Source organism: Lotus japonicus, chromosome 3, assembly GCF_012489685.1.
Source record: "Lotus japonicus ecotype B-129 chromosome 3, LjGifu_v1.2".
In the NCBI taxonomy this organism is placed as follows: domain Eukaryota; kingdom Viridiplantae; phylum Streptophyta; class Magnoliopsida; order Fabales; family Fabaceae; genus Lotus; species Lotus japonicus.
The window spans coordinates 4,559,706-4,576,828 of NC_080043.1; the positions used below are offsets into that span (position 1 = coordinate 4,559,706).

The following is a 17,123-nucleotide window of genomic DNA, read 5'->3' on the forward strand; positions in this document are numbered from 1 at the left end:
CTGCCACCACCCACGATCACCACCACTGCTAACACCACAACCACCATCATATAATTGGATTTTAATTGGATATGATTGTTTTTTTTTAAATAATCCAAAATATCTATTAGTTTTGGCCCAAGTAAATTAGAATGCCCTAGGCCCAAAAGGTAACATACTTATACTTACATCCCACGCAACCCACCACCCAAACCCAGTATCTATATATTATACTCCATCAATATCTTTATTGATAAATCCTTCTTCAAACTCACTTTCACTCCCACTCAATTTTCAGAGTGGAGCTCCACAATAGGGATTTAGGGTTAGGGTTTAACAATTCCCCTTTCATCTCCACTCCATGGCCATGATGGATCCCACCAAGAAGCGCAAGCTCGACGAAAACGGTTACGGCGTCGTCGGCGGCGGTGACATCGACCACCTAATCCTCTCCCCATCAGAAGCCCGCAAGATCATCGAACGCTTCACCCAAGACCAACTCATCGACATCCTCCAAGACGCCGTCGTCCGCCACCCCGACGTCCTCGTCTCCGTCCGCGCCCTCGCCGACCCCGACGTCGCGCAGCGCAAGCTTTTCATCCGCGGCCTCGGCTGGGACACCACCACCGACGGCCTCCGCTCTCTCTTCTCCGCCTACGGCGAGCTCGAAGAAGCCGTCGTTATTCTCGATAAAGTCACCGGGAAATCGAAAGGGTACGGTTTCGTCACGTTCCGCCACGTCGACGGCGCGCTTCTTGCTCTCCGGGAGCCGAGTAAGAGGATCGATGGGCGCGTTACTGTCACGCAGCTTGCTGCTGCTGGGAACTCCGGGTCGAATACCAATGCTGCCGACGTCGCGCTTCGGAAGATCTATGTGGCGAATGTGCCGCCGGATCTCCCCGCTGATAAGCTTCTGGCGCATTTTTCGATCTATGGGGAGATTGAAGAGGGGCCGTTGGGGTTTGATAAGCTGACCGGGAAGTCGAAAGGGTTTGCGCTGTTTGTGTATAAGAATCCGGAGGGGGCGCAGGCGGCGCTTTTGGATCCAATGAAGACTGTGGAGGGGAGGCAGTTGAATTGCAAGCTGGCTATAACTGATGGCGGGAAGCAAGGGAAGCGTGGCGGGGCTGGTGCTGGTGCGGCGGGACCGGAGGTGGCTCAGGGGCATGGGAATTCTCATGGGCATCATGGGGATGGGATGGGGATGGCTCCGGGTGGTGGGGCGGGTTCAGGTGCAGGGTCGCTTTCTGGTGGTCAGTATGGTGGTCCGGTTGGGTTGGGTTCTTATGGTGGATTTGGTGGTGGGCTTCAGGGTCAGCCACCGATAGGGAATCATGCTATGAATCCATCGGTTGGTGGGGTTGGCAATCAGGCGAACCAGTCATCGTTGGGTGGTGGTACTGGCGCATACGGTTTGGCTGCTCATTATGGGGGCTATGGTGGGCTTGGATCTACCGGTTTCGGTGGATTGGGTGCTGCTTGTGCTGGTGCTGGTGGTTTTGGAGGTGGTGGTGGTGGTGGTGGTGCTGGTTCGGCAGCTGGTGCTGGTGCTCCTGGTGGACTTGGTGGTCCGGGTGGTGCGTATAGGAGTTCAGCTGGAATGCAAGCTGGTGGGTATCCAGAGGGTGGGCACCACTACAGTTTATCAGGTCCCGGCGGGTATCACAATCAGCAGCATCATCCTCCTACTGGGGCGTCACCTGTTCCTAGGGTTCCATATCCAAATGCTCACCCTTACTATTGAGGTAGTTTTGCATCTTCATATTTTTTACCTTCATTGTGGGTTTTATTTTCTTCAATTGTTTTCTGTCTGTTGTATGTTTTGCACTCGTAATTAGGCTGTGTTTTTTTGTGTGCATTGTTTTCCTTGTGTATTATGTTTGCTTGTGGTTTGCAGTTCAATGTCTTTGGGGTTTTGCATTATTGGTTGTGTGTGTGCTGTTGGATCTGATTGTGTTCATCATTAGTTAATGATGAGGAGGCAATGTAAATTTGTGATAGTAAACACATCAATTTTTTAGGATGTACCATTACATGGAACAAGTGTAATTTCTTTTCGATTTTCAATTGCTGTCTTCATTTATTTGTCACCATTTAACCTCCTTGTTTGTTATCTCACAAAACATTTATTTAGTCAAATTGAACATCCCTCATTGCTTGTGTTGTTTTGGAGATCATGCAGCTGGTCTGAGGGTTTAAGAAACCTGATCAATGAATGTTGTGATTCTCGATGCAACAGTAGCAAGATAAACCCTAAATTGAACTTGTATAGTGAACTGGTATGGACTATATGGACTGGTAATCGATATAATTCCATCGTTCCAGTTGTAATTACACTTGAGTCTGGCAATTATGTTGACTTTCGATTTTGTGTTACTTTTTATAAAATTATATTCCAACTGTTCTGGTTTCATTTAGGGTTTCTTTGTAGTGGATTCCTACCTATGTTATGTTCTGAATAACTTCATACGTGGAGATCAAGTTTTTTGTTTGTTTGTCTAATTTACACAATTAAACCATTTTCATTTACAAAACACAAAAACTTGATCTCCATCAGTACATAAGTAAGAATCCACTACCAATACCAAGACACACTATCAATTAGATAAATTAAATGAAACCAGACTATCTAGCATATGCTGTTATATGTTGTAACTTGAAGTTTATTTCTGACTTATCCCAACTATTATTCAGAGCTTATCTAGAGCTTAACATGTCTGTTATGTGCTTGTTTCATTCCCAATTTGTAGAATTACCTTGATACTGACTTGACGCTGGCCTCTGTTGTTTTGGTCATTATCTTCTAGTCACCTGTGAATTGTAATTGTGCTTTGCTTAATTTGGTTGCTCACTCAATGTGTTTATTCTTTTTTTTTCTGCTTGTATTTTTCTCCCTCTTAATTTTAATGTTTGCTATAAATGGTTTTTTTTGTTTCCACCTTGCTTCTTAATTTCATGCCGGTTGTGTATGTGTGTTTTTCCTTGCTTGAAATGATCTTGGAAATTGTATTGGTTGTGTGTGTACATATTGTGCCTTGACATGGGCTGTTTGTTGATGTGGTGGCTACGAAAGGGTGAGCAATGATTTGCTATATTTTGTTGATAAGCACTCATATTTACCCGTTATTCTTTGAATGTTGGTTGTGAAATGATCAGTTGAGTTGAATGGGTGTTTGATTCAGGTGTTACATCACTTATTGGGCGCAGATGCTTTGTGTGCTTCTGGTGATTGCGTGATTGCAGACTATGTGCTCTGGTGTAATGAATATGTTAGCCTGTATTTTACAGCCTCTTGACTTCATCTGCTCCCCCTTTAAGCTTTGATTCATATGATGTTAGTTAAAGCCATTGAGATAGATTAGTTTTGTAATTTTACCTGGATCATCTCGGCTGTTACAGCGTTTGTTTTGATAATATAGTTCTGGGCTATGATGTTATTTATTAGCTGACTTTGTACTTAGTTACATTTTTCTTTGGTTATCAATATTTTCTATTGCAGTGATATACTCTGCTCATTCGATGATGTGATGGTCTAAATAATATTCATTGTACAATATGGTTTGTGTTATAATCATAATCGGGTCAAAGATTACTATTTCCTAATGGTAAATCACCTAAGCTTTTCCAAAAGCATTTTAACTCAATGGAGATTTTTTCATGCTGGGGATTGATCAGTTCTCACCTGCGCCATTTTCTCAATATGGTTTGATACTTAGTAACTTGTCATATGGATTGTTTTATGCTGTACTTCGATAAGCCCCCACGTCTTATGAAAATATTTTTATTTAAAGAATTGAGATATCAGTTGTTCTCTTAAAACTTTAAAATCATAAAACGGCAGCATATAATTAATCTGTCATTGTGTTTTATATGGCTGCTATATTCCTATTTTGTTTGTTTCTCCCATTGCTGAGGAGTTTCATCGAGTTATTGCACCTTTCCTTAAATGTATCAGGCTGGTGCTGTATGGATTTATTGTAACGAACTTGCTGGGTGCCCAGTTTTAACCCATGATTGCTATTCACTGACATAGAGTGTTGATAAAAAAAACTCTTTATCTATATGAGAAATGCTAGCAACACGTCCTTCTAAGCACATTTTTTAATGCACTCCTTGTGGTTGTCTATTTTTTAAAAGTTCAATACCTTAAAAGTGGTCAATTTATTAAGTAAATGTGTTGACATTTTTTAAAGTAGACCAGTCATAGGGAGTGCGTGGAAGAGTGTATTGGTGGACGCACTCCTTTAACTTACCATATTGAGTACCTGCAGTATCCTCATGTTAAAGATATCGATGTAGAGCTGTTCTGTGAGATATAGTTGTGAAATTTTAAATTTAAGTATATTGATGCTGTTGTTTCCAATCTTTTAGTTTAGTTTTTGACTGTTGATGATGAAGGTCTTAGCATCTCTAGTGTTTTAGCATGAGATCATATGACAATTGCTAATGTGGAAACTTATTGAGCAAAAGCATACTGTGTTTTACGGCGCTGCTTCATTTGTCTATGAAAAAGCTTGTAGACTGATGTCTGTCTTGCTTCCTTTTGATTTCCCTTCTTTTGGAAATTAATGTGTTCTATCTTGAGAAGTTATTAATCAAACTTTTATGGTAGTAGTCTGATCTTGGATGGTTTGTTGTTTTCTCTGGAACTAAGCCTAGCATTTGCAAATTATTGATCTGGCTCTATATTTTATCTTCTACTACACCCTTGCCTCTCTCCCACCTATTGCTTAATTGCATGTTTAACTCGTTTGGAATGTTTTAGGCGCTTAGCCTCTTCATTTTTTATTTTTTGTTGGTAAGTTTAGCAGGAATTTGCCTGTATAGTCTAGACATTTCACTCCTTTGAAGATATTTTGCTTTATAGAATCATTGTTATGCTGTACAGAGTGCTTCTGTGGGATTGATAAAAATGCCCTTAATCCAGTGTTAAAAACAAGCTGGATTTACTTAGGTCAAATTTCATGATGTCTAGTCTTTTTTAATTACGTCAAATTTGTATTCAATGATTCGTTTTTTCAATTTTTTCACCAACCCAACGAAATTAATGGAATGGCTGTAATGCTTATTGTAATATGTGCTATGGGATAACTGGTTTTATTGTGGATACTGATGCATGGTTTTCCGCAATACCTAGATCAAAACATGATAGCATCTATTTTAAGATGAAATGTAAGTGCATATCCTGGGTACCCTTAGCTCTATTTCTGGTCATAATGCTCCTTTCCCTGCCTGTTGGTTGTTTTCTGTAAACATTGTGAAAGGTTCCCAAAGTGGTTGAACATGAACTCAAGATGAGTTGGGGCTGTACTGAAGTTGAAGTGCAACTGTAGCCCAGTATTCAGCTTCCTTTTTACTGTATCAGTCTAGTTAGCATCTTCAAACATATGGTTCCCATGGCAGAATATAGATTGTGGTCTGGTAGCTGGGGCTATTGGTTCTTCAAAACCTGATGCAATGTTACATGGCATAAATGCTTCCTGTCCGCTAACTTTCATCGTGAAAGTGTGATGCTGCATGCATGAATTCAGAAGAAAAGTACACATGGTATTAGTTTAGTAGATGACTTAGAAAGAGTTGAACTTGAATGTTTGTATTGTGAGACCTGGTGTTCTTCAAGTTACTTGGCCGTTGCGGGATAATTTTGTCGGAGGCAAGTTATTGTATGTTTTTTTTAATATTGAAAAATAATTATTGAATATTAAAATTTCAAGGTTAGCATGGTTCTTTATTTGGTAAGAGTAATGCTAGTACTAGTTACAAAACACAAGACTTGTGCATTGTTTCAAATAAAATATATCTTATGATGAAAAATTGGATTATGACTATGATAGAAGGAAGTTTTAATCAATTACATCAATTTTTGCACTGAGGTTCAGTTCCTAAAGCTGATCATTTATCGTGTGGGAAAGGCAAGGCAGTTATTTGAGTAGTTTGAAAAACATTTGGGGTAGAGTAAGTTGTTTCAATCAGTAAATAATAACATCCTAGTATGTGTCTGTATGTGTATTCATAATAAAGTTAAATGATTGAAACTTGAAAGGAACTGAGTGCGTGTTTGGTTCCATGTTTAGAGCCTCAATCAATTTTTAGTGACCATAATCACTTTTAGTTGTTTATACACATGTAATTGATATAGAGAATTGATTTTAGCTTCAAAATCAATTTGTAAGAAGCTAAAGAATGTAACTCCTATTGATATAATTAATTGTAAGATTTTATCATAACATTCCGTAAGGGTCTAATTATTATTCAAAAGTACAATGATAAGACTCCAAAGCCTAGGTCCAATACTCCAAAGCTCAACGACCCTATTCCAAGCTGGCCCTAGTGCTGAAGAAACTGGATAAGAAGGTTGCTTACCAGTTACCAAGATACCTTAATCACCTCCTTTCAATAAAGGGTTGATCACTTTTGAGCACACAAACATAGTTGAGATTGGTGGAGAACAATCATCAGATGGATGAGTGAAAATCTTTGATGAAACTGCATTCAAAGGATATGAATGCAAGTACCAACCAATTGACGGTCATGAATATGGGGAGTACTTGGATGATGTTGAAAAACTTGTGGTCAAAATAATGTTCAATAGGGTAGTGCTAAGCATGAGGTATGAGGAAAGGTGCACGGGGAAGCTACTTGATGCACATGATCCTCCACTTACCATTACCTTTGACATGGATGTTAATGTAGTGTTTGACATGACTCCCCCTAGATTTCCCACCAGAAGGTCAAACTATGGGAAGGAAAAGAGCTTATCCCAGAAGATTTTCACCTTTTAATATGATGACCTTGGCCTGGTAGAAAGAATTCATTAAAAGGAAGGTCTAACTGAGTTGTTTTTGGAAGCCAAAGATGATTATTTGAACAAAAAGGCTTGGTTAGCGATTGGCTTGAACAATGAAGAAAAAAAAAGGAAAGTCAGGGAGCAAAGTATTTTCTAAGATCTCATAGGAGGCCGCTGCAACAAATCTTTTAGCTAGATTGATGTACTAAAATTCCTCCAAATCTTACCAAAAGAAGAAATGATCTCTTGGTATATATCAAGAAAGGTCCAAGACCCAATAAATTTAATTGCAGTCACAGAATCAAATTAAATCTGGAGATCAAGGAGTCAATCAAAAAATCAATTTAAATCAAGAAGACATTCACAAAATAAAATTAAATCAGGACATCAAAGAGGCAGATATATCAATCTGACCAGATTTTGTAAAGATATAAAAAAAAGCATAAAAAGGTATAAAAGGAGGTGGGAGTTCGAATGAAGGTAAGAGTAGTAAGGTTTTGCTGATAAAAGGAGAACACCATGGTAAAGTGGTGTTGTTTGATACATAGGATAATAGATGAACGATTTTCATTGAACCTAGCAATCATGATGTTGCGAAGTTGTTGGGATTGTTTCTTCTAAACAAAAAAGAAGTCAAAGCTCCATTCTGCTGCTTAAGGTGCCTCTCCTATTTCCCTGTTATCGTTTTTTCCTTGGACTGATTGCCTTACTTAGTTCAATAGTTGTGTATTTAAGGTTTGTTTCATTTGATTTTTGGGTCAGGTTTCTCAGTTTTTTTATTTAAATAAAAATATTGAATAAAAGAGAAATAAATAAAAAAGGGCTTCTGGAGCCATTATGTCATTCTTGTGTTCTTTACTTCAATGTTTAGATAGTTAGATTTTTGCTCATTTATCAAACACTTTAAAGAACCTTTAAATTAGTTAAAAAAAATTTAAGCTAGTCGAATGACATGTCAAACATAGTCATAATTTTTTAGTTTTAATTAGGATTTTGCTTCTAAAAAATAGAATAAGTGTCTGTCTTTTGCTTATTATTCTTGAGCAACACTCTTGTGCTTTTTGCCATGATTTTGATTTGGTAGGTTGGTATTTTGTTAGTTCTAATTGCCTAATTTTTTGTTACGGCCTAATTTGTGATATGTGATCTAGTCTTAAAAATTATAAGACAGAAATACAAAAAGATTTTTATTTATTTTTTATCTTAGGATTAGGCTATAAAGACTAGAAAATGAAAAAATATGCACTCATTTTAAAAAAAAAATACCCTTCTAAAAAAACCAAAAATGCATTATTTTTTTGTTACACTTGAAATATTAAACAACAAAACTATGTATGTATTTCATTATAAATGACTATCTCAAAAAATAATAAAATAACACGTATATGTATTCATTTTAAATGAATATATCTCAAAAAATATAAAATATCTTTTTGGAAAATCATTGAAAACATGAATGATTCAAATAACAAACAAATCTTTGTTTTTTGAAACTCAATAACAACCAAATCTTTAAAGATTCATTCTCAAATTTACTGTTATGCCCTTTACCATTTAATAATATAATAATTATATCATGAGATTGAAAGTGTTGTTTTCTTAAACCCTCTTTATTATAATCTTCACTCTCAAACCCAAAACCCTCTCTCTCTCTCTCTCTCTCTCTCTCTCTCAATTCTGCTTTGCCCATTGACACTCTTGATCGTCGCCGATCACCGATCACCGTTCACCGTCGTGTTCTTGTTCGTTTACTTGTTTGCTTCTTCTCCCACGGTTCACCTCAATTGGATTCTGGGTATGTTTCTTTGATCACAAGTTCACAACCCATATATGTCTTCTCAGTAAAATTGATTACCGGCTTTCTGGTTGCGTTAAAGTTTGTAACTTTTTGTTACCCTTTTGGCTTTTTTCTTGAAAAGTGATTGCTTTTTGTTCACCCGTGCATATGGTTGATGTTTATGATGTTGTGTATTATTATTATATGGTTCAAGCATGTGCTGTGGAATTTAGAACTTGTTTGTTTATTGATTTTTATGCTTGTACTGACAAAGTTACTATCTTTATTATTATTGTTAATTTCCATTTAATGAGGGAAATACTTGTTAAGCATTAAATTAAGAATTTTGTATGCCAGTCTTGTTTTTCTATTGTTTGACTAATGATGACTAGTGAAATCTAATGAAGGTTGAGTTCTATTAGTGACTTCAAAATGAAGTGTTCATATTAAAAAAAAACCATACATGGTGTTTGGATGGTAGTTTGGAATTAGGATAAATATTGGGGTTTTAGAGGAGTTACAGTGGTAGCTTTTCAGGGTTTGAATTTCTATGCAATAGACTTGAGGATGTTGATTTTTTGGGGTAAACTTCTATACAGTTATGAACTTATTATCATCACTGAATTCAGAAGTGTGGGATTGGTTTCGTTTTTTATTGAGATATTAAAACTTGTATTATCTTGTGTGTATATTATCTAGTGAAAGATATTTTTGTTTGGCATATGTTATTTTGTATATAACGCCTTGTTTGTTTAGCATTAGATCCTTCATCCTTGCTCTACTGTTATTGCAGCTTTAACTAGGATTAAAATACCACTTTTTGAACCTGAGGATTCTGAGCTCTAGGATACTCAATGGATTTGAAGATTAAAGGTATGAATTGGATGGGGGACATATACCAGAAGTTTGAAGCAGTGTGCCAAGAGGTGGATGGTATTGTAGCCCAGGTACAATTTCATTAGAGCTTTGCTATTTATTCTTTTGATTTCTCTTCTTCTTCCTCCTTTTTTGACCATGTATTTCAAATATCAAAAATAATAATCATCATCATCATTTAACTCTTTTCCCTCTAGGTGAGGTAGGCTATAAGAATCAGTTTACAGCATCATGCATTTGGAATCTAAAAAACAATAGGATTTATTCTATTTACAATATTCTTGCATAGCGTTTGTTTGGAATGGTATCAGTTAAAGAATTTAATTCACTTACAGTTAAACCTGTGTTGTATTTGAGGGTTTTTAAAGCAAATCATATATAATTTTTGATAGTATTTTCAAGTGATTCCTTTTCAGTTAGTCTATAATTAAGTTGTTCCAAACCAGGTTGGTGGTTTGAAGAACTTCCATTTATTGGATTGTTTTATCCCAGAATTCTGCTTGTTGCTCTGATCTTTTGCACTGTTTCTTCTACTGGTACATTGCATGTTTGAGGAAAGTCATACTGCAATCTTTAAGTTCTGCTGATTTTTTCTTGATTTGTTGTATTCAGGATCCTGTTAAATATTTCGAGAATCACGTCCAGAATGTTGGAGATAGTATGAAAAAGTTCTACTCTGGAGTTGTACATGAGCTGCTACCGTTTCCTACCTTGGTCAGCTCTACAGAATATAAAGCTAATTCAGTGGATTTGAAAAACAGCTCTGACTCTTCAGTTAGGTCAGTTGGTGGTGTTAAAGATAATAATAAAAATGTGGATGAGGAAAACCCTGCTAATGATCAGCAATCTGCTTCCATCAAGCATGATAGTGTAAATCAAGTTGGAGATGAAACTTCCTCAGATTCCACAGATGTTGAAAATTATTACACAACTCAAGAAGAGTTTGGGGATGACTTAATAGAAACTCCTGAGGTTAAAAAAGAAAACTTGGATGCTACCATTGAAGAGACAGCAATTGAGTCGGCACCTAAGCCGATGAATTTGATATCTGTTAAAGAGAAAGAACCACTTATATCCTTAGAACATAGTGAATCCCATTCTGAATATTCTGACAGTGTATGTGGAGATTTGGTCAGAACAAATGATAACATAGGTGTTAATGAAGAACCAAACTCATGTTTGGTAGTTGAAGAAAATAACACGTCTATTGGTGAGAAAGAATCAACTAATCTATCCTTATTCAGTGAATCATCTGATGTCGATGAGCAGGATAAACATGGTGTACTACCTGAAGTTTCACCTGCCACGTCTTCTTTGTCATGCGAACCTATCACAGAGACAGGATCTATATGCTTTGATAGTTCCATAATTTCTGAAAGTCCATATTCAAAATCACCAGAAAGCTGCTTTGAAACTGAATCCTGCAAAAACGATTCAGGTGATGGATCTTGGTCTATTTCAGATAGTTCCAGGGTAAATGTATGTTGTGAATCCTCCCATGTAACTGGTCAGATCATGGAATCCCAGGATGTACTTGTTTCTACAGGCAGCTGTCTATCAATGGAATCAAATGGTTAGTATCTTAAATTTTCATTTATGATAACTTCTCTTTACTTATTTCATTATTAAAGCACAAAATCACTTCAGGGGAATTGGGCGCTTTTACTTTTTTCTAATTGAATTGTAATGGAGATACAGTAAGAAATTGATCCCTCACAAAAAGTGAGAACAAATTCACAAATGACAAAAAGGAACCAAAACTTTACTTAGAGAACTTATAATTAATGATGTTTACAGTTCCGTTTGGGTATTATCATCTGTCACCTATCTGATATGGCTTTTGTTTTGTCAGATGAATCACTGATCAGTTCTCTTGAATTCTGCATGGATGACATTCATTTGAATGATGATGTGAATCTTGAAGGAAGTTGTGTATTTGTGGATGATAGTGAACTCTACGCAGTCTCATGCAGAGCCCAAAAGCTTAGATCATACAAGGTAGCATCTCTTATAATTTTTTTAATTGGTAAACTAGTGATTAAGCTTTAGATCATACAAGGTATTATCTTAGTCTTCTCTAATCACCTTTTCAATGGATAAACTAATTACTGAAGTTGCTATATGTGTGCGTGTATATGTATATATGTAGACACAGACACACACCCCCACATGTGGTAATTTTATGTTTTATGCTTGGAGAATTTGAAATTACCATCTATCACCACTGGTCCTGATCCAAAAAAGATAGTTATTTTGTATTATAGAAGAAATCTAATTGCTTTGAAATATCTATCTTGATAACTTGTATTTTATGTGAAGAAAGGTAAAGGAAAAGAAAAAAATGAAATTTATTTTGTGACATAATTTATGCGTTAAGGAGAATCAAGAAATCTTGCATGTGCCATAACTATCTTCTTTTGTCCAACAGAAAAGAATTCAGGATGCATTTGCTCCAAAGAGGAGGTTAGCGAAGGAGTATGAACAAATAGCAATATGGTATGGAGACACTGATACAGAGCACAGTCAAGGTTCATCGCGAACTCTCTTCCCATTTAGATCTATGCATTTTGACTCAAAGATGTTGCAAGAGCAGCAAGCTTCTGAAACTGAGTGGGAGCTGCTGTAAATACAATTTGGCTGCATATATATAATGATTGACCAATTTCATTGGCTCCCTTATTTTGCAAATGTACATTTTGAAGGTGGCATGGAAATTCTTGCTGAAAATTGTATTGTTTATATTTCTACGAAGAACGCACATAATTGTTGATGACGCTTGTTTTCATGAAAATGTGACGATTTTCTGATTTCTTTCTCAAGCTGCATACTTGCAAAGTTTTCCTCAGTATACAATTAGTATTACTTCATGTTGATACAAATAGTATTTCTTACAAGTTAGAACCCGTTTGTATGCAGATCAATGATTGTATGCTGACCAATGAGCACTTATTGGAGTTTATGTTGTGCTTTTCCTACTAGATAAACTTCAATAAATGCTCTTTGGTCGGACTCCAACTAGACTCTTGGTTAATCTATTTGTCAGAGTTTCAAAAAGTGCTGAATTTTGTAAATACTAAAATAGAATGGATTGAACTGATGAAAAATTGTGAATGTGCCCACCATCTGAGAGATGCTTGTGCTTTCTGTCATGTCAAGAGAGGTTTTTATAATTCTTAAAAAGATATGCATATAGGATTTCATTCCATGCATCAGGGACTCCAGGTAAGCACCAATGAATGCAATCAGCAAAGGACTTTGGATTGGCTCTCTGTTCTTTTGTCAAGAGCTTGCCTTTTCTCTCCCCATAAACTGATGTGTGAGCATCTTGTCTGTACTCTGATAGTTGGGTTATGTTCAGCAAGGTGACATCTATTTTCAGTTCTTGTAGCACATCATTTAGTATCTTCATTATCTCAAGATTTGAGCCTGTGCCCCAATATGGACCTTGAATAGGGTATGACTCATTGAAGCAATTTTCATCACTTCCTGGCTTCCATTCCCAGCTCCTGAACAACAAAATCAGCTGTAATTTTTTAGAACGGTCCAAACACAATTTAAGGAAAAAATGAGCTGGAAAGAGTTAGAACTTGTTTGATTCCCTTAAGAGTTTTTTGAATTTTAAAACTGTTTTCAAAAACATTTGAAGCTTAAATCTTCTCAGCCGGAGAGATATGGAGATGGTTAAGGCTCTTTTGATTTTGTTGATCGAGGGTGTGTGCTGTTTTCGTTTTCCTAGTCTTGGGCGATGTCCTTTTAGTAGGTTTTTGGTCGTATCATGGCTTATTTTGTAGCATTTTCTCTTATGTTTTCGGCATTCTTCACTTTTTTTTCATCGCTTTCTTGTTTTGTGAGTTCTTTGTTGGGAGGTCCTATATCTCGACTTTGATCTATTTCAATAAATCTTCTGCTTTAGAAAAAAAAAGAATAATAAAATAAAATTTAATTGACATGTTTTTCAAAGCTGAAAGACCTTTAAAACTGAAAATAAGAACTGATTTTAGAAACAGTTTTTGAAAATTGTTCATACAAAAATGAATTTTTTCTTCTCCTGATTTTAAAAAACAGTATTCAAATAAGGACTTAGCCATATTTGCTCAACTATTTTTTGTTCAATTCTCGGTTTCAAAATAACTAGTCTTAAAAAGTTGTGTAGTTACAAGTCTTCTTTCATGATTTTGCCCAACATCTTACTATGAAAAAAGTGAAGTGTGTTAAGCTCCACTTTGCAGTGGTTCTAAAGATGCATTAACCTGAGCAAATTTTGGCAGAAAAAAGATTGTGATTGTGATCACTTACCACAGATGTGTTGGAGACATACTCATGAAAAAGACCTTCTGAGTAAGTGGTTTGATGTTTGATTCTAACCAATTTGCCCATGTATCCAAAGCCAATCTGTATGCTGTGGTGACATTATATTCTTTGACATGGTGTGGCGATCCATATCTGGAACAAAAGATGTTTAAGACCAATTCAATGAAAAGGAATAAATAATTTAATAAAACTAGTGCTAATGTGCTATTTATGAACATTCAACTATAGAAGAGTTTAGATACACACGTAGCATTGATGAAAGGCTTGTGCATCCACCAAACATAACTTTCGAACACCAAAATGTCCACTCCTTGCCAATGTTTTCCATGGTTAGCAATGGAGTCCAGGCTCACCATTCGTTTATGTACTGTATGATTTGTTGCATGATCTGAAATGGATTCTACGATGAATGGAGCCCAGTAGTATTCAATTGATGCATTGAACTCCTGGAATAAGAAAAAAACTACAGAAAATATCAGAAATTTGGGTTTCATAACAGTTTCATCATTAAACAAATGCTTAAATGTATATTTGTTTTCATCCCTGTATTATTGAAAATACAGCGACCAAAAACATATTTACAAATTTTTAGAAGCAATGTAAGATGTAATAAAAGTTGTGTATATAAGCTTGGTATTTAGGAAGTTGAAAGACACTAGTTGATAAACCTCAGCTTTGAAGATTTTCATAGGTGGAATTCTTTTGAGGGATTTCTTTCCTTCAGGAATTACAGATTGTACCAAACAGACCATAGACTCAAATTGGCCTCTTTGTAATGAGTCTCCAATGAACATCATCCGTTTGTTCCTCAACACGTGCAGCAACTTCAAAGGGTCAAATCTGAAGCAAAGAACAATCTTGTGATGCTCAAAGTTTGAAATCCATGTCTTAATCAAGGAAATATATTAGTTTGTGAGGAGTCATTGCTTGTTACTCTAGATACATGCAATGGCTCCATGCCTCCATCTTCATGCTTCTTATAGCACTATAAGAGAAGATAATATGAATTGCATGTTTTGTTTCAGGTAAACCTTTTAAATTATTTATTTTTCCCACAAAAGTGATTGGGAATTGATTTTGATGTCACAGCCTATTTGTTTTCTTGCCACCCAATTTTACCGCACACTTATAAGTGCGGGAATCAATTACACACCGCACTTAAAAGTGCGATATACAACTTATACATTTCACACTTTAAAAGCGCGGAAGAGGATGACATGAATATTTATAGGAGTGACATTAAAATCAATTCCCAAAATAGTTTTGATTAGATTCTCCCGGAATCAAGATTTTAAATTATAGTTTGCAACTGCAATTGTGCCGCCAAACTGCAATTGTGGCTCATTAACCCACCTTTAACTGCAATTTAGAACTCAGCTTCCAGCCTAGAGTCACCTCTCTCCCCATTGTGGAAATCTAAGGGGTTTCCAAAGACATTATATTTCTGTCGACGCACATTCAAAGACAGTTTGAATATGCTTTTGGCTAATCCATGCTTCTTGTGTAATAGAAGTGAACGTGTTTTTGACCAACTTGAACATAAATACAAACACACACTTTAAAGTGCTTAAACTATCTTGTTAATCTTATATCACTTTTGAAAATAGGCAACAAAGTAAAAGAAAATATACGTTTTGCTAATGAAAAGTGAAACTGAATCAAAACAGAACACCTTTCTCAAACCAAAAAGACTAGTAAAAAAGGGTTAGTTAGTTACCTTGGAAGGTTGCATCCATGAGGCTGCCACCTCCAATTCCTATAGTAAGAATCAGGCCTTCCATTCTTCTTACAAGTAGTCTGCTTGACCAAGTAAGGGCAACTCTCTTCTTCATAAAGAGGATAGGACACATTGTCCCACACCCATGTCCCTTCAAACACATTGCAATCTTCCTCAATGCGATCCTCTGGCAACACTACAACTGGTAATCTATTCCTTCCACCATGTGACATGCCATAGAGCTTGAAAACAGGGCTATTGCTGCTCTTCAAACTATCTAGGACTAACCTTGCAGCTCCTAAGATCAGAGTTGAATACAATACAATTGGGAAGAACGATTGGACCCGACGATCAAGGAAAGGCTTGAAAGAAAGCATTGACATGGCTTTGTTGAAGGAATTGAAAACTGCTAGTGTTGTAAATTATGTTAGGGACATTGTCAAGTGCTTCATTTTGTGGGTTGCTTGAGTTTGAAGCACTTTAAAGCACACCCTTTGCAACAAACGGTTGGTAAGATCGAAGTTTAGGTGTTGGAAATATTAAGGTTGAAGGAACATACATACCTAGGCATTTTCAGATGTCAAATGTTTGTCAAAGATGGTCCTTCTCCAATGCAAATCAGCGTAAAATAATTTTCTAGGAAAATAATGTCAATTAGAGCAGAGCAACGTGGTAATTTGCTGTTGCTTTTAAATGGAAAATTTTGAACATAATTTTGTAGTTTGTGATTAACAAAATTGTTTGGAACTCTTAGTGATAGGAGCATGAATCATGTGATGAAAAATGTTAACAAGACTCGCTTAACACTATAGGGACAAGTCAGAGCTTGTGAAGTGTTGTGAAGCTATCGTTGACAATTGCAAGAAAGCAATTCTCTGCCTTGGTGAGGGGGTGGAGAGAAAAAAAAATCAAAAAATTAAAATTGACAATGGCCAATAACTTGACGGACTTTTAAATTTTTTTGTTGTGGGTCTATGAACGGCCTTGACCGTCGGTAATTTATGAGTATCCTGAAATTTTTTGTCAATAAGTTATCAGAAACTTTACTCACACTTCCTAATGTTGGGGAGACAAGGGAGCTCATGGACCACGAAACAAGCCAACAAGAGATTTGGACATACATCTTTACACAAAACCTTAAGGCATTGTGTTATGTGCTTCATCTATATGGTTGTGGTTTGGTGGTGGTAAGTGGGGGTTACGATGATGAGGTCAAGGTAGACAGTGGTGGTTTAAGTGGCAGGTCAATGAGGAAGAAGATGATTTCAAATGGGGGCTTTACTGTCAAACACAAAAGAAAGTTATCAAAGAATTATAAAATTAGTAATCCAACTGGTTACACATATAGCATCTTAAGTGAATATTTCATTTCTGTGGTTGTAAAGACATCATGCACGAGTGCATGACCTAATGCATAATGCATCTTATACAACACCATTAATCTTCCTGATTCTCTTGTTTTGAATATTATATATTTTTTTCAATATTGACACGATCAACTGATCCAAACCAACCCATTCTAATCAGGTTGAAATCGTGGGGGTTTGAAACTGAAAAAATGCAAAAAATTAATCCGACACAACTCAAGCAAGTTTGGTCGGTTCGATCCCATTTTTTCACTTGAGCCAACTCGACCCGACCCGACCAGACCAGTGTGCACTCCACCCCTTCTACCA

At 36.5% G+C, this 17,123-nt stretch overlaps 3 protein-coding genes across 3 annotated transcripts; 2 read left to right on the forward strand and 1 right to left on the reverse strand.

The window, feature by feature from the left end:
• The first annotated feature begins 215 nt into the window (after positions 1 to 215).
• On the forward strand, positions 216 to 3,502 carry LOC130709523 (UBP1-associated protein 2C). The gene is made up of 2 exons (XM_057558907.1): positions 216 to 1,724; positions 3,162 to 3,502. Exon 1 carries the CDS (start codon positions 341 to 343, stop codon positions 1,721 to 1,723), a length of 1,383 nt encoding a protein of 460 aa, XP_057414890.1. The 5' UTR covers positions 216 to 340; the 3' UTR covers position 1,724; positions 3,162 to 3,502.
• A 4,866-nt stretch (positions 3,503 to 8,368) lies between these two features.
• Positions 8,369 to 12,238, forward strand: LOC130749081 (uncharacterized). Its single transcript, XM_057602371.1, has 5 exons — positions 8,369 to 8,561; positions 9,337 to 9,490; positions 10,032 to 10,992; positions 11,272 to 11,417; positions 11,848 to 12,238. Exons 2-5 carry the CDS (start codon positions 9,398 to 9,400, stop codon positions 12,043 to 12,045), a joined length of 1,398 nt encoding a protein of 465 aa, XP_057458354.1. The 5' UTR covers positions 8,369 to 8,561; positions 9,337 to 9,397; the 3' UTR covers positions 12,046 to 12,238.
• Positions 12,239 to 12,301: 63 nt separating this feature from the next.
• On the reverse strand, positions 12,302 to 15,962 carry LOC130749082 (protein trichome birefringence-like 31). Its single transcript, XM_057602372.1, has 5 exons — positions 15,448 to 15,962; positions 14,399 to 14,570; positions 13,977 to 14,176; positions 13,716 to 13,862; positions 12,302 to 12,925 (listed from the first exon to the last, which is right to left on the reverse strand). The coding sequence occupies exons 1-5, from the start codon at positions 15,828 to 15,830 to the stop codon at positions 12,571 to 12,573; spliced, it is 1,257 nt and encodes a 418-aa protein (XP_057458355.1). The 5' UTR covers positions 15,831 to 15,962; the 3' UTR covers positions 12,302 to 12,570.
• Between the last annotated feature and the right edge of the window lie 1,161 nt (positions 15,963 to 17,123).